The sequence below is a fragment of the Triticum aestivum genome, chromosome 3D (assembly GCF_018294505.1).
Source record: "Triticum aestivum cultivar Chinese Spring chromosome 3D, IWGSC CS RefSeq v2.1, whole genome shotgun sequence".
Lineage (NCBI taxonomy): Eukaryota > Viridiplantae > Streptophyta > Magnoliopsida > Poales > Poaceae > Triticum > Triticum aestivum.
Window position 1 is genome coordinate 762,488 of NC_057802.1, and position 13,262 is coordinate 775,749.

General features: G+C 48.7%; 1 protein-coding gene and 1 pseudogene across 1 annotated transcript; both read left to right on the forward strand.

The window, feature by feature from the left end:
- Nucleotides 1–617: 617 nt before the first annotated feature.
- LOC123073523 (transcription factor bHLH168-like) lies at nucleotides 618–4,897 on the forward strand. Its single transcript, XM_044496620.1, has 3 exons — nucleotides 618–803; nucleotides 3,600–3,950; nucleotides 4,832–4,897. The coding sequence occupies exons 1-3, from the start codon at nucleotides 618–620 to the stop codon at nucleotides 4,895–4,897; spliced, it is 603 nt and encodes a 200-aa protein (XP_044352555.1).
- Nucleotides 4,898–6,241: 1,344 nt separating this feature from the next.
- On the forward strand, nucleotides 6,242–6,378 carry LOC123081197 (uncharacterized; annotated as a pseudogene).
- Nucleotides 6,379–13,262: the final 6,884 nt, after the last annotated feature.

The following is a 13,262-nucleotide window of genomic DNA, read 5'->3' on the forward strand; positions in this document are numbered from 1 at the left end:
GGTGAAGAGCAACAATGGCGAGGTACAAACGGCAGAAATCCCAGCTCCCACTTGCACTCAATCATGCATGTCGTTCGCGCAATGGCCGAGTTTCTTTATACGCTGGATCGTGGTTAACCAATGGATCGACGTCCACGCTGCTGTCACCCCTGTCACGGCATTGAATGCCGTGTCGCGCTGCCGACGGGCACGGAGCTCTGCATGTCCATTCAGCATTTGTACGTACGTATACTGCCACTATAACAGCAACAACAAACACAGCGGCAGGCAAAGCCCCGTTGATATTTCTCCATCGGCCCCGCTTGAACCCTCTCCAGCCAATAGGATGTGTACGTACATCATCTTACTTCTCCAGCCACATATATATACACGCACACACATTTCGTTTAACATTTTCAAGCTCCCTATATATACACCTAGTAGTAGTAGAGTACTATTTCCCAAGCTCCCAGATGCACTTGTTCTTCTTTCTCCATTCTCATCCTGCCTAGCGAGAGCTGCCGCCATGAACCTAGTAGCCGCTTGCACCTCGGTATCTTCTTCTTCTTCTTCTTCACTTTTATTACATTTCGATCCAAGGCGCAGACATACTGATCAACCTCTACCCCCTGAGCTAGATGGAGGTGAAGGCGAAGCCGGCAAGGGGTGGGAAGAGGACCAGGGCAAGCGTCGGCACGGCCGGCGCGCCGACGGCAAAGGTACTGATGGAGAAGAAGGACTCGGAGAAGGAGAGGCGGCAGCGCATGAAGGGGCTCTGCGAGAAGCTCGCGTCCCTCATCCCCAATGAAGACAACCCCCACGCTGTAAGAACCAAGAACACACTTCTCTTCACATGTTCATTTTGTTTCTCATTACCTATAACTGAATAGTGTGATAGCTTGTGAGCTAGTTGTTCCTCTCCAATTCTCCATGTTTGTATCGTGATCTCATCCCGTCCAGAAAATAATAACTAAATAACACTGTTTGTTGAGCAAATAATTTTCACTTTACGTGCTACCTTACAGTATGCAGATCTAACTATAGCCTCATAAGTTAAAAACATTAAATTTAACGGCCACTAGTATTGCCCTTTTTTTTTTGAAACGAGGCAAAAGATTTGCCATTTTCATTGATTAAGAAGAACAGAGTTGCCCGGTTAATTAACGGGAACCCGGGCGAAAACCGTCACAACACGCCCATCAATAGGGCACACCGGCCGACCTGGCACCCACAAGACCGCACACACCGTCGAGGTTGCCTGCATTGTCATCGTCGTCACCTCTCCCCGAGCAGGCGACTCCGACTTCACCGCCGACGACTCGTCAAGACCCCTCCGAACGAACGACACCCGAGGACCTCATCGGCCAAAGCCAAACAATCGGCCGAGACGTCGAAGACCGGCAGCTCCGATTTTGTTGATGCGCTTAACGGAAGAAAGTTGCAAGTCTCGCACCGACCTAGTCCATCGCAGCCTCCGGAGAGCACCGTCCGCTGAATCCGCCCTCATGGAGTCATCGTTGCCGCAGGGGCCCTGCCACACGCAGCTCCGATTTCTCTGTCACAGCGAGATGCAATCATAGGCACACCCATTGGCGCACCGGAACACCGACATCAGAAGGACCAGCCGCGACCCAGCTCCACGCGCCACCATCGTCGTTACCGCACAAGTCGCAACGCCAACACCTCGCATCACCGGTTGGGCACCAGCCAACCTTGATGCCGTGCACGTCCAGCCCATGGAAAGCGCGGAGGGGAACAAGTCTTCAAGACGACGCCCCCAAGGCGGGAAGCGACGCAGAAACGACGCCGTTGCCCGACATAGTCATAGGCTTTCACCCGAAGAAGAACCCTGAGGGTGGACAAGGCCAGAGGGCTCCACGACAACCCTTCAGGAAGGAAGAACAACGCCCACGGGCGCTGCGTCGTCGGCGTCGGCAGAAGCCACGCAGGCAAACACCTGAAGCACTGGCCTCCACACCCCCACGCAACCAGCCACTGGCAGGGAGCCTGCAGCTGATCCGCAGATCCGCTGAACCGCACACCCCCGGCGCCGTGGCGGCGCCACCACCATGCCGGAGCCATCCACCTCGCCGTCGGAAGACGCCGACGAGCCGAACCCGGCCAGGACGACAAGATCCGGCGACCCCCAGCTGCAGCATCGTCGCAGAGGCCACCCAAGGCCGGCAGCAGCCGGCCCGTGGACGGAGGAGACACCAAAGGCCGGAAGGGGGGCCGCCACCCCGCCCCGACGGGCCGACAGGAGCACCGGGCCACAGCCCAGTAGCCCGACGACGCGGTCACGACGGCTGCCACCCGTCGGACATGCGGCCTTGAATTCTAGCCACCAAAGCCGCGCGCCGCCGAAGAGGGGCGAGCCTCCCTCCACCGCCCAACCGCAGCCGCGCAGCACCAGATCCACCCGTGGCCGCGCCGCGCCAGATCCACCCGCGGCGGCATCCGCCGTCGGAGCAGCGACGCCAGGGGAAAGACCGGCCGCCGCCAGAGCAGGCCCACCGCCGCCGGCACCGCATGGGCTTTGCCTGGCGGCGAACGCCGGCGGCGGCGGGGGAGGGGAGGGGGTGTGGGGTCGAGGGTTTGTAGGTTGGGGCGCCCCGGTGCCGCTCGGGAGCGGCACGGGAGCGAGAGCAACGGGTCTCTCTTGTAGTATTGCCCTTCTCATCACATGAAATATGGTACTCAACGGTAGCTAGCAATTCAGTTCTACAGGCAATAAGTTTTCTTGGAATGTGCTGCTTTCCTCGACCGAGTTCATTTTTCCTGCCATGCATACTCTGAAATGCAGCTCCAAGTTTTCAGGAAATAACTAACTATCACGTTTGAAATACGAAGTCTATTATGGTCATCTTGCAATCTTGCAAAACTCCTGCAGCTCTGAATTCGCATGTCAACAAATAAGATAATGCATATAATATTGTTTTATGATGTGCATCGATGAGACGGAATGGCCCATGTGTCTGTTCATGCCAAACATTCTCAGCTAATAATTTTTTGAATGGAATTCTCAGCTAATAATAAGAGTACCTTCACTAAAGGGGCACGCTAGCTAATAATGAATCGACATTGTAGGACGACAACATTCAGAAAGTAAATATCAATTGACAATGTTGATGAAGATAGTATGCAGTAAGATCTTGTAGATAGTTTAAGTTTTAAGTCACATCCCCAACATCAACTAAGGATGCACACAGATTGAAATATCATAGAGTAAGATAAGAAAGAGAGAACTGGAGGTATGTGAAAACATTGGCATTCATTAGCCCCATGTGGCGAAAACTGCCATCGAAACCATTTGTGGAGGTCAACCACTTTTGAACCTCATGGCATGTCGAGGTACGGTGGAAAAACAACTGCAAAGTACAAACAAATTGTGGATTAAAGAGAATCCACAATTGGTTTTACGTGTGATGATATGGGTAATCTAGTTTTGAAATCCAATAGGTTTGTTATGTGTAATTGTATGCATCATCGTACATAGACCAGAAAAATACAACTCTTCCATGGTTTAGAAAAGGAACAGCTATCTAAGCCAAGGAAATCATGTCATCGAATATAAAATGAGGTCCTCTGTTCACATTATTGTGCCTTAAATGTGTGTGTAGGATACAATGACGCAGCTAGGAAGCCTGGATGTGGCGGCACCATACATCAAGAAGCTCAAAGAGAGGGTCGATGAGCTACAACGTAAGAGGACCTCAACACCCACTACAACCACTACCACAAGCAGCGGAGCAAGGTCACCAGAAGGAGAAAAATATTTGGAGGCATCACCACCGGTAGTGGAGGTGCGACAACCTGATGATTCAAGCATGGAGGTGAGGCTGATATGCAGCACGGAGAGACCGATCAAGCTCCATGAGGTGATTACCATCCATGAAGAAGAAGGGGCCGACATTGTCAATGCCAATCACTCCGTTGCTGGCCACAAAATATTTTACACTATACACTCCCGGGTACGTACAAATATAGGTACAGTCTTTTTCATTTGAAACTAGTTAATAAATCTGTTGCATAATGTAAGGCGCGCATGAGCCCTAGGATCCAAGTTTTGACAAATAATTAATTAGACCAATAAAGTATAGGTTATGTGGCATGAAAATTGTGTCACTAGATTCATAACTACAAGCATTAGTTTCCTGTATAGAATTATGTTTGTATCACTTTTTTTTTTCATTTTTCGAACATTTGATCCATAGCCTTATAAAAATATGTGTTCTAATTTCAGGTACAGTTTGTTTCTAGTGCAGGATTAAACTGAGTTAATAAAATATATACAAGTAAAAGGCACAAAAGAAAACATGAGAGCATCCCTTAAAAATAAGAGGAAACTGCAGATCCATATATCCCTCTCTAATCATTTTCCTAGGCTCTAGAATCATAGCAAGAACATAAAAGTGGTGAAAAGCTAGAAAGGTTTGAAAACAACCTTAGATGTACACACTTGCCATGCACAACCTAATGCGTTTCTTTTGTCTTTTTCCTCCATACTGGCTTGAATGTACTTCCTCCAATCCATATTAATCAAGGCTGATTTAGTATAACTGGCTAGAATATACTCCCTTCAATCCATATTAGTTGTCACTGATTTATTTCAAAGTTGTACTAAATCAACAACAATTAATATGGATCTGAGGGAGTATGTGCTAAATTTAGTTAGATGCAGCAGGAAAAACATTTTTGAGAACTTTTACACCGTCGAAAACCATAACTAGTTCTTTGGTAAGCTATTGTAGAAAATCCTACTCCTATATATATATCTCAAATTATGATCTTATCTATTCTGCATCAAATTAAATTAAATAATCTCATTAATTCCTCTTTTGTTATTGTGCAGGCCTTCAGCACCAGAATTGGCATAGATGTTTCAAGAATTTCTGAACGACTAAGAGCACTGGTATGATAGTAAATCAATTTGTGTACACACAAAAACACACACAAAATTGTGTAAAATAAACATCCCATGGATGGTACATGATGTATATTTATTAGTTGACTATGACAGGGGACAGAAACGCCTTAACATGCTAGCTAGTGTCTTCTCCGTGTTAACTTCACAACGAGGTCGACATATGACGAATATGCCAATCAATCTTCAATCTATAATCACCTGCTATAATCTATACTGATAAGTTTTCGTAAAAGGATAAAATTTTAAATGTTTTCGATTTCATCTCTTCCTCCAATGTTCGGTATTGAATAAACCGAATAGGCTTGTTTTCTTAATTGAGATTGAAGTAGGCTTATTAGTTATAGCCCTAACAAATACAACTTATCTACTATATATCTAAATAGCAAGCCCCCACTACTATGAATTCTCCACCTCTTTAAGCCACATCATCCAAATTAATTTAGCTGTTCTATATAGTAGATAGTTCTCCAATAGCCATCTGATCTACATGTTAGAAGCAAGGTACATACAGTAAATGGTCCATGCATGCAGCAACTCATCCCTAAAGTGTGTTTTAATCCCGAAAGAGAACGGACGAATGCATGCAGCTCACACTCCCGTGCTCCATGAAACGATATATACAGTTTTTTTTAGGGGAAACGGATGTGTATACGTAATCTTGCTACATGATGAAATGTAAGACATTATCTAGTTGATTATTTCAGGGCAATTTTTGGTTCAAACAAATTCCTGTAGCAACACGTGGGGGCATTTGTCTACTATCTCAAGCCCTAGCACCGGCATTCCAAATCAATTTTCTTTCGCTAATTTGTATGGTATTGTATTAGAGCCGCCAGACCAATCTGAAAAAAACACCATGCATATCTCCTATGTTTGAACATTCTTGTGTTGTCCGGTCATCTAATCAATGTGAATCTCGACCTAAGGAAGTTTCTCCTATGGAAAACTCAGGTCATGCCATTCATGTGTAGTGATCGGGACCTTAGGTACGCCGATGGGACTAGCGCGGTTCCACCCAAGGAGCTTGTAACCAACAGGGATAAAGGAAAATTTAAGAAGGTGGTAAACCCCGAGTATGAATCTTGGGTCGAGCAGGACCATATGTTGAGTTCCCAGCTTGGGTTAATATCCCCAGATATGTTGGGACATGTGCCGGCCGTGCCAACCATGCTTGAGCCTTTCTCTACCTTGGGTTGCATGTTGTCCTCCCAATCCAATGCAAAGATTTTCCAGGTTCGTGGGAAATTGGCAAATCTGGGGAAGAACAACCTCTCGTCAAATAACTATTTTAGCAAAGTAAACGAGAATGCTGATACAATGGTTGTCGAAGGATCCCCTATCGCCGAAGAACATCTGGTATCATATGTGGCATCTGGCCTCGATTTTGACTACAACCCCATGTTGTCATTGATCATGACTCAAAACAAGTTGGTCACCCTTGGTGAGTTTTATTCACGTATTCTCTTTTGAAGACATATTGGAGAAGCAAAATATGTTCTTCCTACGGAAATATTCATCCAACCTTGATCCACGCGACCAACGTGTTGGTTATAATCGAGACAATGAACATGTAGGCCTCTGTGGCGACAACCACGACCAGCAGGGACAAAAAGGTGGCGACAATCATTGTCAATACTCAAATTGTGATAATGGTCAATGCTCGCGCTTCCGACGTTGCAGCAAGGTGGGCCCTATCTCCCTAAAGGGTTCGAAGTGCTTGGACCATACCCTCCAAGACAACGATAATCAGCGCCCCAGTTCTACAACAACCTACAGCATCGATACAAACTGGTATGTGGGCAAGGGAGCCGTGGATCACATCACAAGTGACCTAGATCAAGTCACTGTCCACAACTACTGCTAGAGCATCGAAGTACCAAGTGTACACAACCAACATGCGAGGTATGCACATTAGTCATGTTGACACTACATAATTTGTACATCCACCCATAACCGTCATCTCCATAATATCCTTCATGTTCCTAAGGTTGCATAAACCCTCTTTACGTTCGTTGACTCACTCTTGAAAATAATGCATTTTCTGGAGTTGATCAAGACTAGTTCTTTATAACGCACATCGAAGGAGGAGAACTTATTTGGGAAACATTGTCGATAAATTGCATGTCATCCTAGGGCCAAGATCTTACAGCCGTGTCCACACCCTCTCCAGATATATGACATAGTCGAGTAGGCCATCTGACTTTCCAATTGGTCCATTTTCACCATCTTAATGATCTTCCGTGTGTTTTTGGCTGTCAATAGGCAACAAGTCATCTTTTTTTTCTATCCTCTTGAACTTGTTTATTCTCATGTATGTGGACCCGCTCCCAAATATGTTGGGAGTCATCTTACTTTATAAGCTTTATGGATGATTATAGTAAGTTTAGTTGGCTATATCTTTTGGTACGCAAATATAAGGTTTCAAAAATCATAGCAAAATTCCAAACACATTAATTGGTTCCTGGGCATGGACATAATAATCATGCAAAGTATGCAATATAATTTTTTTAAAGAAATGATGAATGGTTGTGTTTGTTGGCCAGGAACATAATAGTCACGCAAACTGATTGGTTGCACTATTGAAAAAAAAACTTAATAACACATTTAACAACATAGGAATTTTGTCAGTGGATATGTGTATCTTCTCATGTAGGAACACCACATGGGCAGTCCAGACGTTTATGCCTTAACGAGTCTCGCACGACCTCAAGGTGTTGTGCGTCGAGCATCCAAGCGGGAATTGTCATGGTTCTAAGACTGACAGTAGAATGGGGGGTAAGTATAAGGAGGCAAGATCCTAGCTATGGCGAAGTTGTACACGCGAGTTTTACGAGTTCAGGCCCTTCTCAGAGGAAGTAATAGCCCTACGTCTCGGTGCCCGGAGGCGGTCGACTGGATTATGCGTGTGTGTGTTACAGGGGTGCGAACCCTTGTGCCCGTGGAGGGGGGTGGCTTATATAGAGTGCGCCAGGACCCCAGCCAGCCCACGTTACAAGCAGTTCAATGTACATAAAGAGGGAGCGTTACAGGTAACGTCCGTAATAAAGTGCTATAAATGACTATTAAGTCTATGAGTAAACGCCCGACCGTTGCAGTGCAGAGTGACTTTAGACCTTCTGTCTGTCGAGTGGTTTCTGTTACGGTCGAGTGACAGTGATTCTTCCGAGTGGAATGTTTCTGGTCGAGTGGATGATGGTACCCTTCGAATGCTTCTGACTTTAGGGTGATGTCCTTGGGGAGGGTGTCTAGGTCAGGCCTATAACCCTACCCTAGGTACATAGCTTCATCATTAGCCCCCAAATGGTTCATGGTTTGACTGGAGAAGGAGTTGAAAATGCTTCCGATTCAACTTTCGCGCTTCGGAAGTGTCTTGTTGGGATCGATGAATCAACACGGTGACACCAACTTCTTTTTCAGTCGCCTTGATCCATTCTTGGTTTTGTCGAGTGAACTTTTACTGAAAAGCTTCGAGCATTGATATGGAGAAAATCTTCCGTCTGACAGGTTGCTCTGTTGCCCGCGGATCTCGCGGGATTCGAATTTTAGGAAGCGCGCGGGGTGGAGGAGGCCGCAATAATCGGGTTGGATTAGGCAGGGCCGCCTCGATTTCCGCGCCACCTTCTTCGCCACATATCGCGCGCGCGACTGTTGCGGGATTTGATAGGATCACCCGGGTCCATAGGTCAGTCACTCGAAAGCAACCTCATATAAGGCGTAGGACTGGGGTTTTTGAACAGTGCGTTCCCATTCTTCCTCTTCCTTCTCCGTTTTCTCCACCGCATCCACTCCTGCCCCGGCGCCGCTGCTCCGTTCGAGCTCCGTCCGCTGTGATGGGGAAGGAGAAGACGGTGGCTTTGGAGTGCGCGAAGAAGGCGACGGCGAAGGGGAAGGGGAAGAAGTCTAGCCGGGGCGGATCTTCGTCGAGGTCTGGTCTGCCGCGCGGCTGGATCCAGGGTGATTGGATCCGGTCGACGATTCGCCAGGACGACATCGACGAGCTGGCCGAGGAGGGATTGATCCCCCACGGATCCGCGCGGCTCCCGGAGGACGAGACTGAGCCTCAACCGCAGGAGGACGAGTGCGTCCTCCTCGCCACTCACGTCGACCGCGGGTTTTCTTTGCCTCCTCATCCTTTTTACCGAGCTTTCTTGAACTTCTTTGGAGCACAACTTCATCACTTTTCCCCCAACACCATGGTGTATCTTGCCGCTTTCGTGTCTATGTGCGAGAATTTCTTGGGTTGTCAACCACACTGGGGCCTCTTCAAGCACATTTTCACGTGTCGCTCCCAGTCGGTCAAAAAAGCTATTCCGAGTGACGAGAAGACAAAAGTGATCCAGATGTGTGGGGGTCTTGGGATTCAAATGAGGGGTAAGAGCTCTTTCCCAGCCATAATCCTTCCCGAGTCAGTCCGAGGGTGGCAGTCGACCTAGTTTTACTGCAAAGACCAGCCTACTCCAGGCCAGTCGACTGGACTTCCCCCCTTTTCTATGGCTCGCGTGGAGAAGCCCTCCGCCTTGAAAGTGACCCCGGGGGAGAAAGCGGAGGTGAATGTGCTGGTTGAGCGAGTGGTCCAGCTCATCCGTGATGGCCTGACCGGCATGGATCTGTTGGAAGTCTTCCTCAGACAACGCATTCAGCCGCTTCAAGCCCGCGACCATCCGATGTGGATGTATTCGGGCATTGAAGATTCCACTCGGGTCCATCCAGAAGAAGTCGACGAGGATACGGTGGAGAAGTGGTTGAGGGGTATCACTGGCAACAAAGATAACCCCAGGTGGCCAAGAGAGTCCCTCCACTCGACAACTCGTACGAAACAGACAAGGTCCAACTCTGAATTGCCGAGTGTTATCTTGATTTATCATGTAACTGCTTGTAGTCAATTGACTGACTTTTGTCTTGCTTGTTGTCTTCTAGGCTCTTACTGAGATGTATTCGATGCCCAACGGAGAGCAGGAGCAGGACCCGGAGGGGGGGGGCGAGCGGAGGCGAGAGCGGCGAGTGGCATTCTGATGGTGAAGAGGACGAGGATAGCGATGACCCGAGTGATGAAGAAGAGGTCGACTCACCTCCCCGTAGGGAAAGGCGATCCAAGCTCACTCACGATCCGGCAAGCGTCCGCGACAAAGCGACTGTTCAGACCGGGTAGTCGTCAAAGCGTCCTCGGACGTCTTCCCCAGCGCCGACTGAAAAGGCCCCAAAGCAGTCCAAGGTTGTGATGCAGAAGACTCAGAAGGCTCTGCCCAAAATCAAAATCGACATCCCTATTGCCTCTGCGTGAGTGTTCTGTCTTCATTTTTACCCGAGGTTCTGTGTTGTCTACTTTTTCCTTGGTTTGACCGGATGGATCTTGAAACTAAAAGTGCCGCTACCTCTGGGACTTCTGCTTAAAAAAACGAGGATGAGGACATGGAAGATGCGGTCACCTCCAACCCAGGTATAACCTTCGTACTCTTGTCTTTGTTTTGTCGATTGAACCGCAATATAACCAACGAGGATGAATTTTTGGTGGCTGATCTTTTTACAGCTCCTCCCAACGTCATTGATCTCCCAGACGACGACGAGGACGAGCCACTTAGGCCCTTGGGAAGAAGAAGCAGGAAAACGTCCACTGGCAAAACGCCTCAGTCGACGCTGGTGGACGAACTGGTAATCCAGGAGGCCGGCGATGCCACTCGGACTTCTGTCACCTTCGCCATACCACTGTCGAGTGCTCAGCCTTCAGCGTCAGCCGCGCAAACTCCAGCCAATCCACCTTCACTTTTTGCTGCACATCCCGTCCCAGAGGACCAGGTGGGTGCTGCCAAAGAAGCTATACGCCAGGCGGGCATTATGATGGAGCAGATGAAGATGGTCCGGGAAGCCAGCGAAGCTGCTTATAACGCCAGCTCCGCTCTCCAGAGCAACGTCCAGGTTAGCAGATTGCTGACTGACTCTTTTAGCTTGTTCTGTTAGGATATGCTACCTGAAAACTTTCCTCGAGGAATCTTTGCATCTGCCTGTGTTTCACATTCGTACACCCACTGGGTGTTTTGACTTGCCACTGAGCAAACTTGTATCTTGAGTCGACTAGGTTGTGTTGATTGGATCTTTGAACTAGTGGGGCACGCTGAGTGCACCCACTGGGTGTAGTCCCCGAGACTATAGTTGACTGCAGGCAGTCGATTGTAGTCTTAGAATCAGAATTTCCTCACTCGGCCTAGTCGGACCATGTCGAGTGGAACCTGAACAAGTGGGGGCACGCTAAGTGCACCCACTGGGTGTAGTCCCCGAGACCGTGGTCGACTGTGGGCAGTCGACTATGGTCTGAGAACTCTCTCTTTTTTGTGCACTCGGGCTGGACAGACCATGTCGAGTGAAAACTGGACCAGTGGGGGGCACGCTAAGTGCACCCAGTTGGTGTAGTCCCCGAGACTACTATTGGATGTTTGATTCGGCAGTAGTCTTAGAATTTGCTGAATTTATCAGATTATTGTTCTGAAGTAACCAACCCCTCCATCTGTCGATTGACCGTCCTTTGATTATAGAAATCTTGTGAACTTGGGGCTCGTTTCGCCGAACTGGAGAAGAAGCAGATTCAACTCAACCTTGATCTGGAGCTGGCCAAGACAAACCTGCAGAAGGCCAAGGATGAGGCCACTGGTAAGTAGAAATTGTCGACTGATTTGCTTCTGAATCTGGATGTTATTTGCCCTTTCTGAATCTGGATGTTAGAAACTCTGAACCAAGCTCTGGCCAAGAAAGATCAAGACCTTGCGGCCGCACAGAAGACAGCTAAAGAGAAAACTGCCCTTGCTGAACAGAAGCTGGCTTCAGTCGGCGAGCTGGAGGAAGAGAATGCTAAGCTGAAAACTTCTCTTGATGAGGCCAACAAGGAGGCGACTCGTCTGAAGAAGGACAAGAATAACCTGACTGAAAATATGGAAGGCATTGCTCACAAGCGGAACGATCTGGAGGACTTTCTGGGGGGCCTTGCCAAGAAGTTGTTCACCATGCTTGAAGGTGCTTCCTTTTACTCGACTGACTTGTCACTGTCGACTCGTCATACCGCTACTGACTCGTCTTTGAATTGTGTGTGCAGAATTTCGTCAGAACTTCGAGGAAGAGACTGGCCGAGTTGAGACAAGCCTGGACCCCATCCTCTCTCCAGTGAAGGACGAAGCTGCCATGAACATACTCCGACTGGAGTCTCGCGTTGCTGGCGTTGTCAACTATCTTGCTCGACTGAAAGTCGCGATGTCACGGATCGACACAGCACTCTGGCCAAGGGCGACGCTCCAGAATGACCTCGAGTCTCTGATGACTCGACTTAACGAGATCCCCGGTCGAGTGCAAGAATGGAAGAAGTATTCGGCTCGGTGCGGTGCTGATGTGGCTCTGTCCTTGGTTCGTGTCCACTGCAAGGAAGCGCGAGAAGAGAAGCTGGCGGCGATCAAGGTTGCCAATACCAAGAAGCACGACTTCCAGTCTTTCATGGAAACCTTTATCGCTGCTGCCACTCGGATTGCTGACGGAATCGACCTCGACGAGTTCGTCGAGCCTGCTAGCCCTCCTCATGCGTAGTGAACAAACTTTACGCCTCACCTTAAATTTGCCTCGGAATGCCGAGTGATTTTGTCACCATTAAACTCCTTCGGGCCGGATGCCCGAGTACTTTAATCCGTGGTCCGGAACCTTAGGATTTATCTGAACTTGGTTTATCTCTGGATATGCTTGTGTTTGCCTTCGAGTGGAGCTTGTTCTTTACTCGGAATAATCTTTGTACTTGAGATGCAGCTCTGAGGAGGAGGTTCCAGTCGACCTGCACTTCTCGTCCTTGCGGATAGGGATGGAGCACATGTTGTATTTGTGGCGTAGCTCCGAAGGGAAGGTTGCAGTCGACCTGCACCTCGTCGTCGTTGCGGATAGGGATAGAGCGCACGTTGTATTTTTGCGTAGCTCCGAAGGGAAGGTTGGAGTCGACCTGCACCTCATCGTCCTTGCGGACGAAGATGGAGCGTACGTTATACTTGTGGCGCAGCTCCGAGGAGAAGGTTGCAGTCGACCTGCAATTCGTCGTCCTTGCGGATAGGGATGAAGCGCACGATGTATTTGTGGCGTAGCTCCGAGGAGAAGGTTGCAGTCGACCTGCACCTCATCGTCCTTGTGGATAGGGATGCGTTTTAAACTTAGGCGAGTACTGGACTGCAGCTAAGCCCCCGAGTGGGAGGGTTGCTCACCACTCGGTAGGATTTTTTAAACTTAGGCGAGTACTGGACTGCAGCTAAGCCCCCGAGTGGGAGGGTTGCCCACCACTCGGTACGATTTTTTAAACTTAGGCGAGTACTGGACTGCAGCTAAGCCCCCGAGTGGGAGG

Excerpts from the sequence above, each read along its gene's own strand:
- LOC123073523 (XM_044496620.1), top strand. The coding sequence starts at position 618 with ATGGAGGTGAAGGCGAAGCCGGCAAGGGGTGGGAAGAGGACCAGGGCA. Across the intron at positions 804-3,599 it reads ATGAAGACAACCCCCACGCT|GATACAATGACGCAGCTAGG; the intron begins GTAAGAACCAAG and ends ATGTGTGTGTAG. Across the intron at positions 3,951-4,831 it reads TTTACACTATACACTCCCGG|GCCTTCAGCACCAGAATTGG; the intron begins GTACGTACAAAT and ends GTTATTGTGCAG.